This window comes from Taudactylus pleione, unplaced genomic scaffold (genome assembly GCF_031769625.1).
Source record: "Taudactylus pleione unplaced genomic scaffold, aTauple2 ptg000156l, whole genome shotgun sequence".
NCBI lineage: Eukaryota > Metazoa > Chordata > Amphibia > Anura > Myobatrachidae > Taudactylus > Taudactylus pleione.
Window position 1 is genome coordinate 3,960,893 of NW_028284558.1, and position 22,940 is coordinate 3,983,832.

At 38.2% G+C, this 22,940-nt stretch overlaps 1 protein-coding gene across 1 annotated transcript; it reads right to left on the reverse strand.

Moving 5' to 3' along the window:
• Positions 1-1,275: 1,275 nt before the first annotated feature.
• Positions 1,276-16,117, reverse strand: GCG (glucagon). The gene is made up of 7 exons (XM_088474887.1): positions 16,084-16,117; positions 14,656-14,754; positions 12,937-13,098; positions 9,937-10,071; positions 7,702-7,815; positions 6,122-6,262; positions 1,276-1,345 (listed from the first exon to the last, which is right to left on the reverse strand). The coding sequence occupies exons 2-7, from the start codon at positions 14,745-14,747 to the stop codon at positions 1,324-1,326; spliced, it is 666 nt and encodes a 221-aa protein (XP_088331013.1). The 5' UTR covers positions 14,748-14,754; positions 16,084-16,117; the 3' UTR covers positions 1,276-1,323.
• Between the last annotated feature and the right edge of the window lie 6,823 nt (positions 16,118-22,940).

Genomic DNA, 22,940 nt, shown 5'->3' on the forward strand with positions numbered 1-22,940 from the left:
TGCCCTAAGAGTCTAGAGGGGTGGCCTACTCTCCTGGCAGTGGAGGACTCCCCTAAATGTGTAAGTCTGCCAGACATCCTGGAAGAGTAGGAAAGTATGGTCAAAGGCAGTATTTCCCAAACTCAGTCCTCATGGCCCACCTACAGTCCAGACGCTTCAGCACAGGTGGGTAAATCAAATTGACTGAGGTAAAAATTAAGCCACCTCTGCTCATGCATGGATACCCATAGTACCTGGACTGTGAGTAAGCCACGAGGATCGAGTTTGGGAAACACTGTTCTAAGTGGAAACATTTTTTGACATTAATGAGCCTTTTTAGGGGTTGATATATCAAGCATTGAAAAATGGGGAGAAGTGAACCAGTAGATAAGCTGCCCACAGCAACCAATCAACTTTGAGGTATAATTTTTCAAGTGCATTAGTGCATTCTATATAATGATAGGTAGAAGCTGATTGGTTGATATGGGCAAATCCTCCACAGGGCCACTTCTTCACCCTTTTCTATGCTTGATAAATCTTCTCCTTTTTTGTTTTGTTTGGACTTTTTTTTGGAATTTAATTTACGATAATAGAGTGGGATTTTTTAGTTTATTAAGAACATATCTGACACTTCAAATCTATTTAAGTATATTAAACATTTTTGGGGGTATAGTAATAAAGTATATTTAGAAAGGGTCTGTTTAACACTGTACATGGTAATTATTTACTGATGTTTCATAATCTTCCCCCTCTTAGGGCCAGGTTTCACAGACAAATTACAAATTAAGCAACAATAAAAATTACGCTTGAAAAACTTTATTTAAGGCTGCTAGATAACATTTTGAAAGCTTAGCACTTTTGTCATAAACATTTCAAACAGGGTAACCCTTTGCATTCTGACATGATTGGAGTAAATTCTATGTACAATTCATTTTCATAGAAAAATAAGTTATATATTTTTTTATTTAAACAAGTTATATTTTTCTTTAATATAATTTTTTTTTCTTTTTTTTTTTCCTTTAAATATTTGGGCGAGAAAATGGCACTTCTGGATTTAAGCCATCCTAGTTCTGGTAGGACTGGTAAAGCATCTTTCTAAGTACGATACAAGTCGGGCCATTACTAAAAGCTTTAAACCTCTTATGGTAGATGCGTGTTTGAGTAGAACCTGCTTTTTGTGTAATTCCCCAACAAGAAAACACTATTGTAAATGTCATTTACTTTGCATGCAAAGCTATACTGTATGGCTTTATGATACACCTGCTTGAATTTACACAACACAAATTCGTCATTTTCAAGTGACAGCTGGTTGGTGGTTCCTTGTTGAAGATCTTCTGTATTCTTTTATTGTTCTTCCATTAAATCCCTGAAAGGAACATTATAATTACACGTTAAACAGAACTAGTGAATCAGAATTATTGCTTCTCTATAATATTAATTCTCCTTAAATCTTTGATGCATCTGTTTATGAACTGTTAAACAATACACAGAGGCCCTCATTCAGACCCACTCGCGAGCGGCTGTCCGCTCGCAAGTGGGTCGATGGTCCCCACTGCGCATGCGCACGATGGAGGGAGCTCCGTTGTGCGCATGCGCGAGACCCGACGAGCAAAGGACTTTCCTTCGCTCGGAGTGTCTCATCAAAGGGGGCGTGCTGTCGATGGTGACTGACAGCACACCCCCTTTGGTGGGCGTGCCGGGGGCGTGCCTGCCAGACGTAGGCGTTCCCAAGGGAACGCCTACCGTCTGAAGCCAGCCCCACTGACATCACTAGTGATGTCAGTGGGAGTGATTTTGGATCTGATAGAGCCAAAATCACTCCTGGCCTTGCGGTTGAAAAACCCAACCGCAGGCTTTTGCTCGCAGTTTCGATGGTTGTGATGGTCAAGACCATCGCGACCATCATCCTGCACGCTCGTATATGCTGTGGGTGGTGACCCACAGCTATACGAGCGTCCAGGTGAACGCTCCATATTAATGGAGGTGGGCCCTGATTCAGAGCGAGCGCTCTGGTCAGAGCGTCCGGCTCTGAATCAGGGCCAGACTCCTTTTGGAAAGTCCATTCTAGTGCTCAACAAGTTATTGTTAAAGATGATTCACATACACTATTAAATATTCCACAAAAATACTTGTAATAAAGTGATGTCATAGATTAAGTAGGACATTTGTACCTGGTAAGAGGAGTCCATGAGCAAAAGCAGGATTTGTAGGGTTGGGGAAGGGGGGGGGGTTCTGTAAATGTGCTATATAACACACACCTGCCATACTTGCCATACAGTGATATTAATTTTCATCCCATATGGGAGATGCTGATGGGGTGTCTTGTGGCATTAGGCCCCACCACTGTGTAATGCAGCAATTTGTCGGTCTATGGAGAGAGGTGGGGCCAAAATGACGCAATTCACATAGACTGAGGGCAGTGGGCCAGGAGCCAGTGTAGAGATGCAGACAAAGCTGTCTCCAGGTCAGAATAAAAAAATTGCTTCTTCAGGTGCGTGACTGGGGTCTGCTTAATGTACATATGAGATACATAGCAGTCATGGAATCAGACACTGAACTGAATTATTAATTAGTTCATATTTAGAGACTCTTACAGGGAAAGCAATTGTGTCATCCTCAATATATATATAAAGGAATAATGTAACACATACAGTATAAAGTTAAACTTGAAGGATATAAGTCATCACTTTGCAGTTCTGTTATCATAGAAAGGTTTGCGATCAAAAGTCGATTGCTTTTATATGGGTTGCACAAATGTGAAGTGTACAATTGGGAGATATGTAATTACATGTATTACACATTTATCTTGAATAGTGATTACACCAGTATGTAAAATCGTACACAGTGTCCATAAAGGGTTAAGATCCAATGCATAGATATACTATATACTGAATGTGAACTACTTAACTGAGTAGTGAACAAATGAGACACTATCATATGGGGTGTTATATTTACAACTCCTAAATGTCTTAACAGTAATTCACTGGTTTGAGGAGCAATGTGACAATTATAGAAACAGAGACACTGTATCATTAGGAAACCAGAAACATTGTTGCTAATACTGTAAGTGTGTCTATAGGTAGCCTTATGCTGGGCACACACATCAGCCGACGAACGACAAATCGCATAGTGCATTGGCGGCTGTATACAGATGATATGTGTGTGAACAACGTCACTCACAGACATATTGCATCAGCCGTGCAGCACAGCCGATGCTGATATATCTTGCAGATATATTGGCACATTTGGCTGTGTGTACGGGCAATCACTTGCTGCAGGGACCACTGGTGACTGATATTTGAACTGGGAGGGTGAGCGGCAAATTGGTAAGTGGGTATTGGTTTGCCAATTGGCCAATCGGTCTGTGGATCCCTGGGTCGGCGGACAGGTCGCACAGGTGTGTACCCAGCCTAAAATATCAAGTCTCAGCTCACTGGGTAAAGTGACAAAGAAGATTCTAATGGAATAAATACTGATACTGTATTGTCTAAGCTCAGGGCACACAATTAATATTCCTGTGATACACGATGATAGAATACTTATATTCATTAGAATAAAGATAATTATCCGGGAAGTATGTAACCACACTAGGGGTCTGATTCAGAGATGGACGCTGTAGCGCCTTTGTACACAGCGGCTGTGCTACAGTATGCAAAAGCCGTAGGAAGCGTCTTGTGTACATAGATGCCTCTTGTTGGCTTCTATGATCCTCTGGTGTGTCTGGAGATGCAGCATCGGATCACTTGTCTGGTATAATCATGCTGCTAAGGCCAGGAAATCTGCATCAGAAGGCGTGGACACCTTGAAAACAGGACCAACATGCCCCCGTTTTCAAAAACACAGCCCGTTACTGCCCCCTCCCCAACCCAAACGACCGCAGCTTTTTAATCATGTTGTGGACCACCGCCACAGACACAAATCTGCACATGCACAGTATAGATAGGTTTGTGCACAACTCTGTAATCAGGCCCTAAAATAGTATGCTAGAGGGGCTTTGAAACAGTGCGCAATCTCATTTTAACCTATCCCTTTTCCTTATATCTTATTTTATTTCACTTAATTTTTTTATGCACATCATCCCTAGTGGTGTGATTGTTAAAATAAATCAATAAAGTTATATTTTATTCTCTATTTTTGAAAACTAGAGTGCACTCCACTATAGGGACTACATTTTTCTTTTTTTGTTTATAACACCAATGTTTAGGTATGAAAGTGTTGGCATCAATGATCACATTTATTCATTTGAGACCCTTTAGTTCCCGTGCTTCGAACACCGAAATTTGAATTCTCTGGGCCTCGTATAGAGAGGTCCCCGTTGCTGCCTGTGTCCTCTCCTCCCTCTTTCTCTCTCTCTCTTAAGCTGGCCACACACTAGACCAACTTGTTGATTGTTTTGAATGAAAATCTGGTAAGGTATGGAAGTAAATGATGAGCAGCAATTTGCTCCAAAATGCCAGAAAACAGAAGAAAATGGTCGTCAGACAAGTTTGTTAAATGTTTGATCTAAACAATTTGTTCAAACAACAGTTTTTGTTCATTTTCTGGCGCTTGGGAGCAAATTGCTGATTGTCATTTGCTTTCATTCCTTAGCAGATTTTCATTCCAACCAATCAACAAGTTGGCTGGTTGGATGTAAGTTGGTCTAGTGTGTGGCCTGCTTAAGTCACCCCCTCTTTTTTTTCTCCTTTGCTTCCCCCTCTTACTCTATCTCTTTAGTTCCTCTCATCTGTCTGTTTCTTTCATCGGTACTTAATTTTATTGTATAGATTATCTTTAGCATTACCTTTTTTTTCTTTTCGTCTTTACTAAAGTATTTTATGGGTCATCCTTACTTTTTCTACTCTACAGAGTGTTTTCTCTTTCTGTACCTGGTGCACTCCTGTGTGCCTTTCCTCTTTTCTTCTACACATTTTTTGTTGTGGAAAATGTTGTGATATTGTTAAGGGTTGATTTTCAGGAGTGTCTGTATTTTCATCATGTGGTGGTATATTATTTGTAAATATTGGAAATGACAGAAGTTTTCGGAGACAGTAGATGTGTGTAATGCCACTGAATAACATCACTGACAGTGGTAGGAGGAGTTCATACCAACTGTTATTACATGCTAACATGTAGTTTTTATCACTGTTCAGCTTTAGAAACAATGTTGCTAATACTGTAAGTGTATGTATGTATAATATATATATATATATATATATATATATATATATGGCACGCAATATAGGTGGCACTCTGGACGTCTTGGCAAATGATGGAAACAGAAGTCCCGGTGGGAATCAACATTTCAACACCTTTATTGTCACAATAATGGCATTGAAATGTTGATTCACACTGGGACTTCTGTTTCATTATTTGCCAAGATGTCCAAAGTGCCACCTATATTGCGTGGTATTGATGGTCTCACTTCAGGCCAGGAGGGCAACAGGACGCAGTTATATATTATAAGCATTGTTGGAGTGCTGGAGTGCCGGCTACACTGGATATATATATATATATATATATATATATATATACTTTTGGTGAAATAAGACTCCCTAGTTGGTGATGAAATAAGACTCCCTAGATTCCAACTGGGGAGCCTTATTTCACCAAATGTCTGTAATCTCAACATTAAGTGATAATAACATCTTAAGGGGTTGCATTGATAATCTGCTGATCAGTGCAACCTAATATTTATTTATCAAGGTCTGTTTTTAAACAGTATAATTAATAGAATGAGCCATTTAGAGTCAACAGTGTCTAAAATAGGATTTCAAATAATCTGGTAGGTGGATAATAAAAAGAGTCATCATAAAAATAGATCCAACACTAGGACAACATATAGGGACAATTTTTCCAAGTAAAACCTTGTTTTTGCTACCTGGTCCTTTTTTTTCTGTATGGCAATTTAAAAAGATAGTCTTGAAACATTTAACTTTACTTTTAGGCATGAATGTTTGTATTAGGATTTCGATATTCAATTAACTTATTACATGGAAATGAAATAAAATTTTAGTAATGAGTTGATTCTAACGGTTTTACTTTGATTAAACAAAACATGATTTTAACCATGTAATCAAAACTGAATTACCCTTTTAACTATTGCAAAAATATATATATCCTAAAATACTACACATTCATAATATCTCTAGATATTATATACCTTTCTTTAACCGGGGTGTTCATAATCCACTCTAAGAACTCTTGGGCAGCCTTAATATCTAAGGCTTTGTTGAAATCACTGGTAAAACTGCCTTCTGCATGTCTTCTGTCCATATCATCCGCAGATGTAACTTCTGAGAAACTTTATTTAAAATGTAAAAAAAAGTATTTTTAAATCATTGCCTGATATGTGTTCTCTTAATTTACAAAGTATTTAGCACATTTTACAATGACTGACATAGTATGGGCTAATGTACTGTAGTAGTAAAAAAATACTGAAATTAAAACACAAGCGACTTTTAAACGTATTCAATTATATGGGTAAAAGTTTCAGGAACCTAGAACTAAGGTACTTATGTATACTGTTTCTTCATTAAGGGTCAAAGATAATTTATGTGTGCAAGTACGCCCGCTTGTCAACAAAGTACACATGTGTGTCTAATCAGAACTTAGCAAGGAATACCCTAGGTCTACCCAATTTTTCCAGCCTGTATATCTAGGCAACCAAATCTATGTGCTTACCTATAAATATAGGCGCACTTAAACAAATTTGGTTGCAGTTAGTTTTACACTTTTGCAGTTAGTAAATCACACTGGTATGGAAACTTTTACATATATTTTATACATCAATTAGATTTTTGTATATTGGATCAACTTGTATTTTATTTTTATTTTTTTTAGTTTAATGTAAATATACAAAAAAACAGAATTATTTATAGCTTTTTGTATGTCTTTACTACTGTAATATTATTATGTCTAAAAAATTAGTCTATAGAACCAAATGTCTGTTTGATATGAGATACAATTGTGTGTTGAACCTTAACTATTGATAAAATTCAATGATACGCAAAACACTTCACAATTGTAAAACTTTGATTGACAATCAAAACAATCTATATTAAGACACCTGGCACTTTCATGATGTCTAGAACATGTAACACATACTGTAGCATGTGTGTCTGCAAAAACATTAATGACAATCCCTTAGATTATTATATGGGTGCTCTAAACTCCATAATATAGCAACTGGCACTTATTAAAATACCTAACATTAGTTTGTGAAGAAGAATACAAGTGACCGCAGCACTGGATATCAATTCAGTGTAGCTTTGTTGGCCAAAAAACAAGGATGATTCAGGTATGGGACATTTGCCAAGAGGGCCAAAATGTTTCTTATACTGTAAATATACTATGAACTACACTTACCTGACAAAATTCTTTGTAGTCTCAAGTGCTATGAGTGAATCACTTAAGGGGCCTGCCTATATACAGAGAAATGTTTAGCTTTCTGGAAGGCAATGGATGAATCCATCTGGCGGATCACACATGTACCGGGGGAGATTTTTTTTTTACCTGAAAGGCAATGAGTCAATCTCATTGCTGGCATGCCTACATACAGGGGTTTTATTGCTGGATGCAAAGAGTTAGTACCCTTGGAAGACCGCATACTGTACATAAAAGGGAATATTGTGCTGCCTCTGGGGCTGTTGGATTTTGTCTAGTTCCATCTCTAGTTTCAGAGTGTTTTTTTGTTATTATTAGACACATTGGAAACATAAAAGTTGATTAAAAAATTCTTACTTTCTTTTTGGTCTTCCTTTAATTAACCAATCAACAAATTCTTTGGCTGCCTTTTCTTCCAAAAAGCTGGTCATGTCACTAGTGAATGTTCCTTCTGCGTGTCGTGAGAATCTCCTGGACAATGAAAAAGCCCTTTAAATTTGGAAAGTTTCCATCTAGTCAATATCACAATGTCAAAATAGGGGGGTAAGGTGCGCTCTTCCTTGTCTCGGAGTACTTACCCACCGGTAGGTGTGAAGTACGTGTTGTGTTGACGGTGTGGCCGTGTTACTGGAGTTCGGTTGTTGCAGTGGTAATTCAGGCATTGCCAATGGTCAGAACGTCCTTATCCACCTCCACCCCCCCTGCCACACCACAGCTCCCCATACTCCCATATTGCCCGCAACCTCATCGGAGCAGCACTGTGACTACTCAAATAAATGATTTGGCCCCCACATTTTGTCTGTTTTATCTTTTACACACAAGCCCCACACCGTACCCACTGACCACACCACAACACCCATTATTACAACACCAAAGGAAGAGCACACCTTACCCCCCTATTTCCATATTGACCTCTGTTGAGGACCCGATACTCCTGCACAAAGGTGCAGCACTTCCTACACACCACACCCCTAGCTACATACCCACCTCAGAACCCAACACCATCCTACCCACAACCCACCCAACACCTCACTAACCCCCCACCCACCCAAATCCCCACACACCACCACCACCACACACTGGAACACGCCGCCTGCCAATACGAAAGAGCGCAGTTCAACCCCATTCGAATATCACATTGTCATTAATTATTACCTCTTTATTTATAGCACACAATGATGTGCAGTGTACGGGCTTATCATTAAATGCTGATCCTACATTAGCAAACAAATTTTTGTTTTACAGTACTATTTAAAAATCCCATTATACAACTTGATCCAATATGAAAGACATCTTAGAGGATTTACAAATATACATGTAAAAATCTCCACATTCTTACAGAACATAAAACTTTTGAAATGGCATGTATCCTTTGTTTGCAACTTGTTGAGTGTAACTATTGAATGCAATTAGATGTATAAGCCATTAGGCTCTGCTTTGCCATTCGGTAAATTTAAACACTAGACATTTGCCATGTGTTTAGAAAAATTGTTTCACCACGTGGTCGCAGACATCTCTACAATGTTGTTAAATCACTTTCATACACAGGACAACTTGCATTCTAGATTTAAGATGACTTAATCATACAAGAATCCATTTGATTTTTTTCTTTGTATGTGTTTTATGTGTCAATATGTAAAGTTGTATAACATTATTGAGTGGCAGTTATACAGGTGTGAAATATTTATCTTAAAGTTTTAAAAGTTTATTACTTGGAATTCATAAGATGCGCTTTTGAGAAATACTTTTGTATCAAAATGCATTAAGCGGGGATGAGGTAAGCAACATCTACATCCTCCTCTTGGATACTTCAGACCTATGCAGGGATTGTTATGCATATACTTTCTGTACAATATAATGCTTTTCCGGTACAGAATATATCTATGGGGCAATTAGATTGCAATTGAGATATGTGTAATATGATATGCAATTTTTTTTATTTCATATAATGTCAGTGTAATTTATTCAAATTGGCCTAATTGGATTTTGTATGAATATAATGTTGCACTATGGTATGTATTATTATTTCTATGCTTGGAGATACGAACATTAAATAAAGATTGGTGGAATCAACAGTATTAAGGGAATTGCCTGGAATTCAAGAAATAATGAAGTATGGGTATCTTCTGAAGATTCAACCTCTGGGAAACAGGATAACTTTTTCAATCACTTTCTCTATTGGAAACACCAGTGGTGAAATTCATATATTAATTGGACATATTGTAATACTGTATTTTCTTTCTATTATTCTCTATGTATAATTGGGGGTTCATTTGCCCTGCATGGGAGGATTTTAAAGAAGGGACAGAGAGCTGAGTGTGAATCACAATATATTTTTACGTCTTCAAATTCAGGTGTGAAAGTATCACCAGTGTGTCACATAGCAGCCATGTTTTTTAATGTGCTGTAATACTTTTCTTTTCACATGTTGTTTAACAATGCACAAGGTGGCAGAATAAACATTTATGAATACAAAGTGCGCTCCAATATAAAGTATGAAAATTGTAACAAAAAAGGATAATAAAACATATTTTAAGGTATTAGGGACAACAACAGGCCCAGTCTATGAAAATGTTTGGATCTCTTCCTTACTGTTTGTTTGGTTTTCCTTTTATCAACCAGTCAATGAATTCTTTGGCTGCTTTTTCTTCCAAAAACTGGGTGACATCATTGGTGTATGTGCCTTCTGCGTGCCTCTCAAATTGAGCATTGCGTCTCGACATTCCACTGTGAAAACAAATGTTATCATTAAAGATGTATTAATTTATAATATATATGGTAAATACAATATACTATATAGCACATCACTGTATAATCTTCATTGGTCTAGTTCCAGAAGCACTGTACTGTAAATACAGCTGAGAACAGGAGTGATCTCTTAGAGGGGCATCTAATGTAGAAAACCTAGTTCCCATTTCCAAAAATGTCATATCACAAAGTCACCCCTGGAAGGAACAGAGAGCAAGTACAAAATGTAAGTTCCAAATCCATTGGAAATTCATTGGAGTATACAAAACAGACATCTTCTCAGCTCTATCATGTAAATAAGCAAATACATCTTGATACTTACTGAGCAAATTATAGTATAAAATGTACAGTAAACCATAAATCTGCTAAATATATTCTTTGGATGGGCGTTTAAGCAGACAGTGGTGTGTTAATCATTAAGTGATACACCTTTATTAAAGAATGAATGGAATACTGTATCACAGCCTGCTCTTATACAATGAATGCTACCCTTTCACTAGGAAATATGAGAAAGTGATGCGTAGGTTAGGCAGCATTTAATGTAGCATTTGGCTCACACTGTTGGCCAGTCAGATTAATATTACATTTTATATAAAAGAATATTGGTTGAGCCATTGAGAGATAAGTGAGCCATACAATGCACTGTACATTAAAATCTGCTCCATCTGCATGCACTAAAATATAGGATTGATGCTCCAAGTAGGACAATGCTATCCAGACAGTTTATAATTTCTATAAGTAATGCATGTTACATTTCAAAGAGGTTATAAAAACACCCTTTTATAGAGCTACTTAACAAACCTTTTAATATAGTCCTGTCCAAAAAATAATACAGTGTATGTATTGTTAAATACACATTCATGCTCAGAACAACAAACAGTGGCAAGAGAATAACAAAGGGAAAAAGGTACATGACACAACAACCAATACACAATATTTAATAGCAAGAGTGACTACCAGATTGGCAGCTTTTTGACTGGAGAGGAAACTGTTCTCATTTGTACAAATTTAAGTCTATACCACACTATCGGGTCTATGTACTAAGCCTTGGAGAGAGATAAAATGGATGGAGACAAAGTACCAACCAACCAGCTCCTAACTGTAATTTTTCAAACTCAGTCTGTGGCATGGCAGTTAGGAGCTGATTGGTTGGTATTTTATTGCCATCCACCTTATCGCCATCCAAGGCTTAGTACACAGACCCCACAGTCTGTAAAGTGACAGTTAAGAGCTGATTGATTGGTACTTTATCTCTGTCCTCTTGATCTCTCTCTCTCCAAGGCTTAGTACATAGACCTCCATATTCAGTACTTTGTAAAAAATGGAGCATTAATATTATGTCTTAAATAACTTGGTATTAATTAAAGTGTACACAAAGGAGTGTCATCTCATATGCTCGATCAATATACAGGAGAGTGTGACCTAAAAACTCATGACTTGATTGAGGAAGCAATGTTTTAGGACTGATACTTGCCACGTTCACTGTGACTACCTGACATGAAAGGAATTATACTACTGTAGTATATTTTGTAAACTCTCATGAACAGGGCCCTCTGTCCTCATGTGCTTTTCCTTCCCTCATTTATACCATCATCTCTTCCCCACTGCCAACAACAGCGCCAAACCTTTGGGATCGGCCGCCCCGCTGCGTATTTGGGTCTTATGACTGCTGCATCTATGTTTATATCCCTTGTCCATGTTCAGCTATGTTCTGGCACTATAAGTCACTTTTTCATTGTTTTTTTCATACTGTTTCTGTACTTTGTAAGGCGCTGTGGACCCCTTGTGGCGCCGTATAACTAAAGATAATATTTTCTTAATTACATCTGGCCTCCAATTGGGTTGAAACAGAAAATCAAGGCATCCCTGTGGGATGAATATAATCTACTCATCTCATAAAAGTCACATTTCTTTTTCATTTTCCAATTAAGTAAAATAGCTACAGCTGTCAATTCTAATCACGTTACAGTCTAGGTGCATAAAAGGTTAGAATGGTAGGGAAATAAAATGTCCAAGTTAAAGATTTTCAGAGGCAAAACTGAGCACATCAGAACGTTATATGTGCTGCATATACTAGACAATGTGTTTGAAGGGAAAGTTACTGTACATAGCTAGAGAGCTGTCTTGAAGAAGATATTGTCTTAATCAACTGTGGGATGTTATAGTTTTATTGTTTAAATTCCAGTGCTATCATTGTTTTAAAAATGAATAAGCAGATTATAAACAATGTTGCATGAAAGAACTGTAGGATATCATGATACTGGGGAGGTTAGGTTTAGGCACTAGGGGGAAGGTTAGGTTCAGGCACCGGGGAGGGAGAGTTAGGGGTAGGGGTAAGGGTTAGCATTAGGGAACTTATCTTAATGTGTCAGGATTTTGACTGACGGAATGTCGCTGTCGGTATTCTGACAGCCGGTATCCCTATAGCCGGGATCCCATACCCAACCGTATATATAGTCAGTGTTACTATATAAAATACTGAAAATGGCTTTGAAGTCAATGTTGCCTTTTGAGATGAAATTCCACACACTTCTTAAGCTCCACGATAAAAAATTTTTTAATTACCATCAAGTCAAAAACTTGCCAATCATATTTATATACCTCCATTGTATCACCCCTCATGCCATGCACACAGCAAGTTATATTTTAAACATAGCAAATAGTTATTGCAAACAACAAAAACACAGGTTGGGTTGCTGGACACTAGAACGTTGAGTGGACGAAAGACCGTTTACGTAGGGTGGTAACGGACAAACAAGGTTGACTCAAGGGTACGGAATTGGAGGGACCTAGATTTTATTATCTGAAACAAAATGTAAACTCTGTTGACTCCATATTTCTTACCCGCTTCTTTTTGAGTTCATTAACCACTGGACAAATTCTTGAGCCCGCCTGGAGTCTAGGTACTTGCTGTAATCACTAGTAAATGTGCCTTGTGAGTGACGTTTAACTTCATTGTGGTGATCTGAATCATCTAGAGCTTCAGTCCTTGCAGCTGTGACTGATCTGCGTATACAATTTTTTAATTTGTGATATAATTATCTATCAAAAAGCTGAGGGGATATTGCCCTTAAGTTTGCAGTTCCATAGCTCTATGTAATATCCAAGCACCACCATAGTCTTATCACTTTATAAAATCATTTTCATTATTAGTGGGGGAGGGGTCATGTAAGTTAGTGTTACACAGGTTAACCATGTTCCTGATGCTCCCTTATGGAAAAATAATGCCACTACTAGATGCTGATGGTGGAAATAGTGTATATAAAGGAACCAGGGTCAACTATCAGTTAATTACTAAAATAACAAAATCTATTGTAAATTTGGGCTTTGTTAAACATATTTTGAGTACCAGTGGAGTTGATTGAAATCTACAAAAACTTTAAGACTTTATGGTAACAATAAGATAATGCAACTATTCATCTATAAGTAAAATTATTATGTTTTTAGTATAGTGTATTAAATAAATTATTATTATTATTATTATTATTATTATTATTGTAATTTTAGTGTATTGTGAAGTTGAGATTTGTCAATACCTAAAACTAATGCTCTGCAAGTATATACTATTTATTTAATTATACTGTAAGTAATTCCTGTGAATTAATGTCCAATTTATCTCAGATTAACAATAATAAATTAACTGGGCATATTATGTGATTTCACCTGAGAAGATACTAAATGATATACTTTTGGCTGAAATTTTTTTAAAATTAGTGTCAACGTAGTCTAATCCCATCTTGAAACAAGTAACTAATTGTAATTGTCAGAAATACATATCCCTAGCTCCTGTTCTGTAGGAGCTAAGAAAATGTGGTTTACATAACCTGCTTTGTTCAGGGCTTGTAAACAGACTAAAATATCTTGTTTCACTCTTTAATTAGGGAAGATGTATCAAACTTTCTAAAGAGGTCAAATGGAAAAGTTTGCCTTAACAACCAATCAGATACTATTGATCAAGTACATTCTATAAAATCATAGCTATGGTTGCTTTGGGCAACTTCGCCACCTGTCCGCTTCCGAAGGTTTGATACATCTCCCCCACTGACCTTTAATAGATTTTCTGAGTTCGGTGCCTAAGTATTGAGGCTGTTGCAATCTTGAACAATAATTAAGTTAAAGCAAAATATGTTTTTATAAAGGAGGGTATATTGTTTAACACTTATATAGTGTGGGATATTTAGCACAGCTTGGAGAGATAACATTTTGAGAGATAAAGTACCAACCAGTCAGCTCCTGTCATTTTTCAAACACAGCCTGTAACATGTAAGTTAGAAACTGATTGGTTAGTTACTTTATAGGTCACAATTTTATCTCTCTCCAAGCTTTGATAAATGCCCCCCATAGCGTTGGATGCAAATCTAGAATGTACTCCTCACCTCCTGAGAAAATTCCCAACCAAAGAGTGCAAATTCTCATATTAAAAACTAAGCTAAGTCTATTAAATATTCTTGTGTTTTTACCATTTATTATGATTTTGGACAATTTAGACATTAAAGCACATCCAAATATTATATTGTAAATATAGTTGAGAACATATATTGCAGTGTATGTTTAATGGCATACTTTGATTTGCCTTCTGTTTCCTGGATGGGATTTTGAAAACTTCCTTGTAGCAGCATAAAAAGAAGCCCCATCATATAGTAAATGCTTTTCATGATTTTTCTGAAAGAGATGAAAAATTTGATGTTACGTTTGGCTATTATGGATATATATTTACAATGATAAACTACAGTAATTTAAATGTAAAGCCGGGTACACACTAGACGGTGTGTGTACCCAGCAACAGTAGAGGCAACGGCACTATGTATTATGGGCGGTCGGGCGGTCGGTACACACTGCACGATCTGGTGAACGATCACTCGATATATCGTTCCCCTGCCACTTCCAGAAGCATGGTATCAGCCGCTGGATCTGCAGATCTTCCTGCACTGCAGACAGATCTTAAGATGTGATGAATGTTGCATAGGAGCGCGCAATAGTGCATACACACTGGATGATGTGGACCATTTATCGCTCCGATTCGCCTAGCTTAAGTAAATAATGTTACCACATTTGAAACAGAAAAATTTATATATCATAAAGGAACCTTAAGTTCAGCACATAGAATGGGCGTTATGTTTATCTTAAAACTGCTAAACATAGAGCTGTAAGTCAAAGTTATTGGAAATGTTCATCTTCTAATGTTGTACCTCAGTATTCACAGAATATTCCCTAAATTTGGTTCTGAGCTTCTAAGTTTTCCACCTAACTAAAAACAACTTTATTTTTTATCATTCTTTTTATTTTTCTTAAGAAATAAAATTTTCTTCCATATCTACTGCAGAATGAGCAGTTGCAAAATTATTACAGAACAGTATTGTATTTAAAATTTACTCACTGTAAATAAGGTATATCAGTAGTGCAGCAATATTGTTATATAAGTATGTAACAAGTAGTACACTTTTCATTTTGAGCATGACTTATAGCACATATTGACTGTTCCAGTCTGGAATAGCTGTTTTAAGCTCTATACAATATGTAATATTACAATTCTGCCACTAACACAGCCAAACTTTGTTTGTTATGTGTCAAAACATAGATTTTAAGTAATATTGCATATTATAAAAAAAAATGTTGTATTGTCTAGAAAACTGTTATCTTAAAAACATACCCCCAAGAAATATAAATTAATAGCAAGTAAATAAGAAAAAAATAAGAAAGGCTAATGTAAGCATTTAAAAGGAGTTAGAGCATAAAATAATAAAAACATTTATATAAAATTAAATGTATGGGTTTAATATGATTTGTACACTGAATAATAAACAATATTAAAAAATAAATAAAAACAGTTGTATATAAGCAAAATGTTTAAACTAAAACAAAAGTCTAACAAAAATAATAATCATAATAATAATCATCATAATACTCATAATAATGATATAAAAAATAATGCATTTTGTAGGCTTGGCACCCAATGGTCAAATATGTGGCAGTCCAGAGGACAGTACTCACCAGGAAGTGTACTTCTATCTTAAGCAACTTTCAGATCTTTTCTGATAATGCTTCCGACTGCTTATGCCACAAAGCATTTTATACTCTTTTCAGCTTCATTGAACATTGTGAGGATGCATTATGTGCATTAATTCTGACACAGATGATCATGTGATTGTTGATGCTTTCAATGTTTAACATATGATTGACTGCTTTTTGTTTAATTTACACATTAGAGACGGCTGGCAAGTCATTGTGAAGCAATTGCACACGTACAAGTGGTTCCTTTTCAGGTGTGCAAGTGGAAGTATAATGCAAGATTATGTGAACTCTGCTTTATACAACTTTTCCATGTATAATACAGATAGTAGTTTTTATCTGCTATTAGTACAAATGGAAAATGCTCTTTTAACTTGGCTTAGATGTACCGTTTCTGCAAAAATTCAAATTAATATGTTCTTAGGCTATTATTGCAAAGAAAAAGAAAAAGAGAATGCTAAGCACACACTAATTCTAGGAGCCTATTTTGAGGTTTGTTTGTGAGAAAGATCTAAATCCGGTGTAGTTATTATATATTAATACATAAATAATTAATCTTTACAAACAATTTACGGCAGCTATCCCAACAATGCTTATTATATTTTGGCCACGGCACTGGCCATCCTTAGGATGTATCTGAGTTCGACCTGCGCTATAGCAAATAAGTATCATGGAACCACCTTTAATTATCAGTTATATGTGTTCAATATATATTTATTCTTATTCGTATATATTCTAGAATTGCACCAACTGCACTACTGCAGGAATCTGGTTTTGGAGCAGTTGCTAATTTTATTTACCCCCCCCAGTAAAATCTACCACCTCCAGTGAGCCAGTTCAGTCCGTGCACAGGGGGTGCTATTACTATGGGGCTCAAAGGCTTAGGGGGCCCATGGAGCCAGGTTATATACTGTAGTTGCATACCAATTTCCCAGGTTTGCTTGCTAAGCAATAGGGTCCAACCCATTGTCCAGCCTGAATGGGGTGACTTTTCAATTTCAGTGAGAGGTGCGTGTAGTGGATGTCATAATGGTAAAGGGGCACTGTAATGTGGCATAATCTGAACTGGGTACTGTAATGTGGCATAATCTGACCTGCTCATTATAATGTTGTATAATATGAACTGGAGGGCACTATACTGTTACATAATATGAACTAGGGTATTGTAATGTGAAACAATATGAAATGGAGGCACTATAGTGTGGCATAAATGAACGGGGGGTACTTTAATATGGCATAATATGAAAAGGGGCCACTTTAATGTGGCATAATATGAACTGGGTACACTATGTCAAAATGTGAATTGGGGGTATGTGTGTTGCATAATGTGTACTGGTATGCCTACAATGTGACATAATGTGAACTAGGGTGCTACTGCAGCTAATAAAATAAACTAGGGCACTACTATGGGGCATAATATTGCTAGGGCACTACAAAAGTTCAGAAAATGAACTAGGGCACTATTATGAAGCTGCTTATCCGCCGGTCGGAGATGACAATCGGCAGGCGTCGCCGATCACCGATCCATCGGGGAATCTGTAAAATTCTATATGTTAAAAATGCCCGATTTGCTGATTATGATCATATTTTGATTGTGAAATTGGCAAATCAGTGAAATCCAACATGTTGGATTTCATTGATGCCCTGACCCCGGCGTCTGGGGATTGGGGTATTGGCCCCATACATCGCAGATGTATGGGGGCCTTAACTTGGCCAAGTACAGTTAGGGTGTGTTAATATAATTGCAAACTAATGCAGGTTGTCACAGAAATAGGGAGAGCTGCCTTTGCCTGGATGAACTGTTACAGATAAGCTATACATTTTAAAGCAACTTCTTGGGAATTTATTTTTTTTTAACAATTTTAAGAACTTTACTACTACAAGTTTTAAATTGTTGATTTATATTGATTCCTCTGTGCTTTAACTCTATTTATTTATCGATTACTCCTGTTTTTATGTATTTATATATATTTCATTTCATTTTAAATATATATGAATGTTTGAATTTCCATTTTAAAGCCAAATGACTTTTGAGTAACACTTTTGCACTTTTTGCACTTTGCACATTCTGTGCTTATTCCAAACAAATCTTTTACCTTATCATTGTTCTTCATTTCTATATTTTTTAAACATTAAATTGTGTTATATATTTATTTAACACGTGTTCTATGTAGCATATTTGTAAGCACCTTTGCACAATCCACAAATTATCTTGTATATACGTCAGTCACTGTAAATACCTGGTACACTTGAATTATCTCCACATAAGGGTTTCACCAAAAAATCCTATTCCTCTGGGTTTAGCAGACACCCTCTTATCCGAAGGGAGTACGTATATTGATATACCTTTATAGAATCCTCTTTAGCTCTCTAAGTTGGCGCTGGTATTTCCCTACATATAAAGTGTCACAGAAATGTATCTACACCTGTAAAAGCTGAATCAATTGCTGGTGCAAACACACCCCAGTGATGATGATGATGGACACCAGCACTGCCATGCTGATTTAAAACTAATCTCTGAAGTTTATAGGCGCTTTCTTTGTTGCATGTGCATATATATTATATTTTATGTGCATGTTTAAGCTATTTTCTCCCATATGTGAGTTAAAGAGTTGTATATGCTGTATAAGAAAATGTGTTTAAGCTTCATTGAAACCTAATAGTGAATTTATATTTCACCAGTCAAACACAAGTATATACGATGTATTCCTGGTGTAAACCAGGTGCTTATGTGACTGGTGTAGACCTGATTGCATCCTGCAAAGTTTACACCTCAGCATATGGGCATAAATAAGCTATTTTCTCAACACAGCATCAGGCTTCTTGTGTCCTTTTGAGTCAAAGAAAGAAAAATATATTAAAGAATGCAAACAAGAAGACTGGTGTGCAAGAGGGGTGTGCCCACATTGAAGAAGCAAAATGACATTGGTGGTCTGCACCCACTATATATGCTATAAATTCCCTAGAGGCTGATGACATTTTCTGCAACATATTACAGATGTACGCGGACCCCCATGTTTTGGTATTGCCAAAACCACCCTCAAAGGTTTTGGTCTTGGTCTTGGATCTGGATTTTTTTTTTAATGTATAAAAACAGCTAAAATCATGTACAATAATTTGGGCCTATTTTTGTACCTGCAGTATTATTAACCTCTATAACATTAATTTCCAGTCACTTACAGTTGAATTTGACCACCTCACAATATATTGGTCAAAGGCTGCAGCGAGCTGGCTGGCTAAACTTGAGTGACAGAGCAGCAGCACAAACACATGGCAGTTTCAAAAAGAATATAGCACATCTAGGAAACATAGTGGCACAGCAGTGGCAGACAGGATGGCAGTTTATTATAAAATATACGATGCTGTAGATTGTTTTCATTAATCAAGAACTAGATCAGAGGCCTGAGGCCAGCACAGGTAAATGAAGGTAGAATACTATTTAGTGGAAGTCTCTCCCTTTACTCTCTTGTGTAAAATGGCGCACGATCACAAGGGAGGTACTTCTATGTCTAATCCAAATCACTTGAGAAATGATGGGAAGATGACGTTTTGCCTCGTTTTGGGATCTGAACTTGGTGGTAAGACCTGAGCCGGGATTCGGAATAACTCGTAACCCCTAAGTTTGGGTGTGAGCTGTTCTATAGATTGGATTTGCTCTGTATCAGCCCCAATATCTGCATAGGCCAATTGCCCTAACAACAACTTCAAATAAGTAAGAGGTCTCAAACTCTCATACCAATAACACACACAGAGCTCACCTGGACATATACAGCTGCTGATCTCTGTAGGGTGAAATCAGCCTTGCCCATGTATTGAATGGGAGCACACCTCACCAGTGCAGCAAGATGGCTATTGGATAGCCATGCTTTCTCACCAACCACTCACAAAGCCAACAAAATGACATACCAACAAGGGGTCTGGTGGGAGGGAAATTCAGGAAGCAAAGAGGCTGATCACAAGCCAACCACCACCCACTATAAACCTGAAGACACACCCAATCACCGCCTACACTCAGTTACAGACTGATCAATCTTACCACACCACAATCCCAAAATGGTGATCACAATCTAAATCACTGTCACGGCCAGGGTATTTCAGCATGGCGCTAGGCGGGTGTTACCTGTGAGGTCGTTGTGGCGCGGGCTGTCTGGTGGCGGAGCTGGTGTCTGGCGGGGGGCTTTGGCTGTGCGTGTTGTTGTGCGGGCCTGTTGTCGCTCTGCATTGGTAAGGCCTGGCGGCGTCTCCGTTCCGTTTGGCATGGGCGCCGCCATCTTGCCTTCTGGCCATGTGATGCGGCTGGCCAATCCTGGTGAGTCACATGTTCCCTCCGGCCAGTAACAGCACGGCATGGGGTATTTAGGAAGGGTCAGTGCCTTCCTTCTTTGCCAGTGCAACGTGTATCTCAGCCTAGCTGAGAGGGAGTTCTCTGTGCTTATCCTGTTCCTGTGTAATCCGCTGTCTGCCAGTCTGCCTGTCAGCTCCTAACTTCCGCTGTACTACCCCGCTTCCTCCATCACCCTTGCCCATACCTGAGTGACTGAGCCTGCTGACATCCTCCTCATTTGCCGTTCACTACCTGCATACCTGGCTTATTATTTCCTGCATCACTACCTGCATTCCTGCTTGATCATTTTCAGTCTCACTACCTGCACACCTGTACAGCTCTAATTGTTTCTACTTGGACATTAACCCATTACTCCCACCACAGAACTCTTGTGCACATTTATATATTCCTGGACTTTTCTTTACTGCCATAATTTATGTCTGCTCAAGCACATATTAAAAAACCTAGTTTTTTATTCAAACCTGCTTCTGTGATCGCTCCTGCTACCACCCCGGGTCCACAAACAACCCAGAACATAACAATCACATTTTACACTCAACCTTTCCCAGCATTTGGCTTTATAGGATGTCACACATACTTCAGTGCTGCATTAGTTTTGTAGCTAATTTAAACTATTCTATTAAAAACCAGGAATGTTATTGCTACATATTGAAATACATATTAAACTCACCCAGTTCAACAAAATATTCATCCTTCTGACACTAGTATTGTATAAACATGAGGTCAGTCTGAATTTAAACATTATTATTGCTTTGCTGTTAAACTGGTTGAGGCTTCCTTACATGCTGCTTTTAGGCAAGTAGTCTCCAAGCAATAGCAGCCATTAGACACCTCAGGAGTCTCCTGACACAAGTTACATAGCATGACTCCCAACAATCCAAATCCAAGAACTGGTACATGTGTGGGATCCCTTCATAATGGATCATGTCTGTGCCACTCATGGAGCACTAGGCTGCCCCTTAAACACCTCTCATCTCCTCCAAACACTGATTTTTTTGCTATGTACAAACATTCATCATCTGTACTCAGCTCTGTCAATCCCTCCATTGCTTACCAAATTCAATATAAAATACGTTTACTTACACATAAGGCTATTAACCAACTACACCAACATACATCACTTCTCTTATCTCAAATATCTTACAACCTGACCTCTCTGTTCTGCACAAGGGGATGTAGTTAGGAAGCCGGTGGTCGGCTTCCCGACTGTGAAATCCTGGCATGGGAGTAACGATAGGCATCTGAATACCGACGCCTATCATCAGGCCCACGCCAAAATTCCGATGTCTGGCATACAGATAGTAGGTAAGCAGGTCATCGGGAGCACTTAGCTACAGGGGAGTTAGTATTAGGGATTCCCAGGGGGACTAAGCGTTAGGCACCCCACCTCGGGAGGTAGGTTTAGGCTAGGGGAAGGGAGGGTTAGGGTCAGGCACCACCGGGGGGAGGTTAGGTTTAGGCACCCCCCCCGGGAGAGTTAAGTTTAGGGTGTGGGGAAGTGAGGTTATTTTTAGGCACCTCTGGGGGGAGGTTAAGGTTAGGCAGTAGAGGGGGAGGTTATGGTTAGGCACCCCTAAGGGGGAAAGGGGTAGGGATAGTCTACTTACCTCCCCTGTCAGGATCTTCAGCTGTCGGCCTTCCGGCGTCTGTATTTCATCCGCCGGGCTTAGGTCCGGCGGTGATTCATACCGATTCCCTGCACAAGATATGCATCTGTCATCCACACACATCACCTGCTCCCATTCATGGTTGCAGGACTTTTTTCGAGCTACACCCACTCAGTGGAATGCCCTCCCACGCAAATAAGACTTTCCTCTGGTCTCCAAATCTTAAAGCGTACCCTGAAAACTCACCTCTTCAGACAAGCTTATCAAAGTCCAAAACTACACGCATAACCTCCATAAACTATCCTACCCAGTTACAGCCCCACTCTATACAGTGCACAAATAACTTCACATATTTTCTCTTTCTTCACTTTCACATCCACCTGACGATAGGCCAACATTACTGTGTGACTGGATCATACAGCCCACCAAGAACCTCTGCAATCTGTCTGGATCAATATGCAATAGGTAGCACCTATCCTTGTGTGTCAATGCCTATTTCCTTATAGAATGTAAGCTTGCCAGCAGAACCCTGTTACCTGTTACCCTGGTGATACAACACATCAGAGGCGGAGGAGGGAGTGCAGAATATTCTGCACCATTTGGTCTCCATCCTTCCTTGCAAGGCTCTGGAATTTTTAGGCTGACGTCAATAAAATTATAATTATATAATTAGTGTAATTTGGTTACTAGATCAGTTCTAGTCAATCACTGGTCCCCTGAATGAGTGAGGGCATGCAGTGAGGCCTAAGTGGCATATGGGGAGGATTGAATGAAAGGTGAAGGTGAGGGTGGGAGATTTGGAGTACATGTGGAATAGGAGAATATGTAAGAGCATGTATGGGAAGTCTGAGTGGCATATGAAGGAATTTTGGGATAAGTGATGAGAG

Bases quoted from the DNA above. Each gene is read 5' to 3' on its own strand.
- GCG (XM_088474887.1), bottom strand. From the start codon at position 14,747: ATGAAAAGCATTTACTATATGATGGGGCTTCTTTTTATGCTGCTACAA. The intron at 10,072-12,936 runs GTAAGAAATATG...TTGTTTTCACAG, and splicing joins ATGAACTCAAAAAGAAGCGG to TGGAATGTCGAGACGCAATG. The intron at 6,263-7,701 runs GTAAGAATTTTT...TTTTAAATAAAG, and splicing joins AAAGGAAGACCAAAAAGAAA to TTTCTCAGAAGTTACATCTG.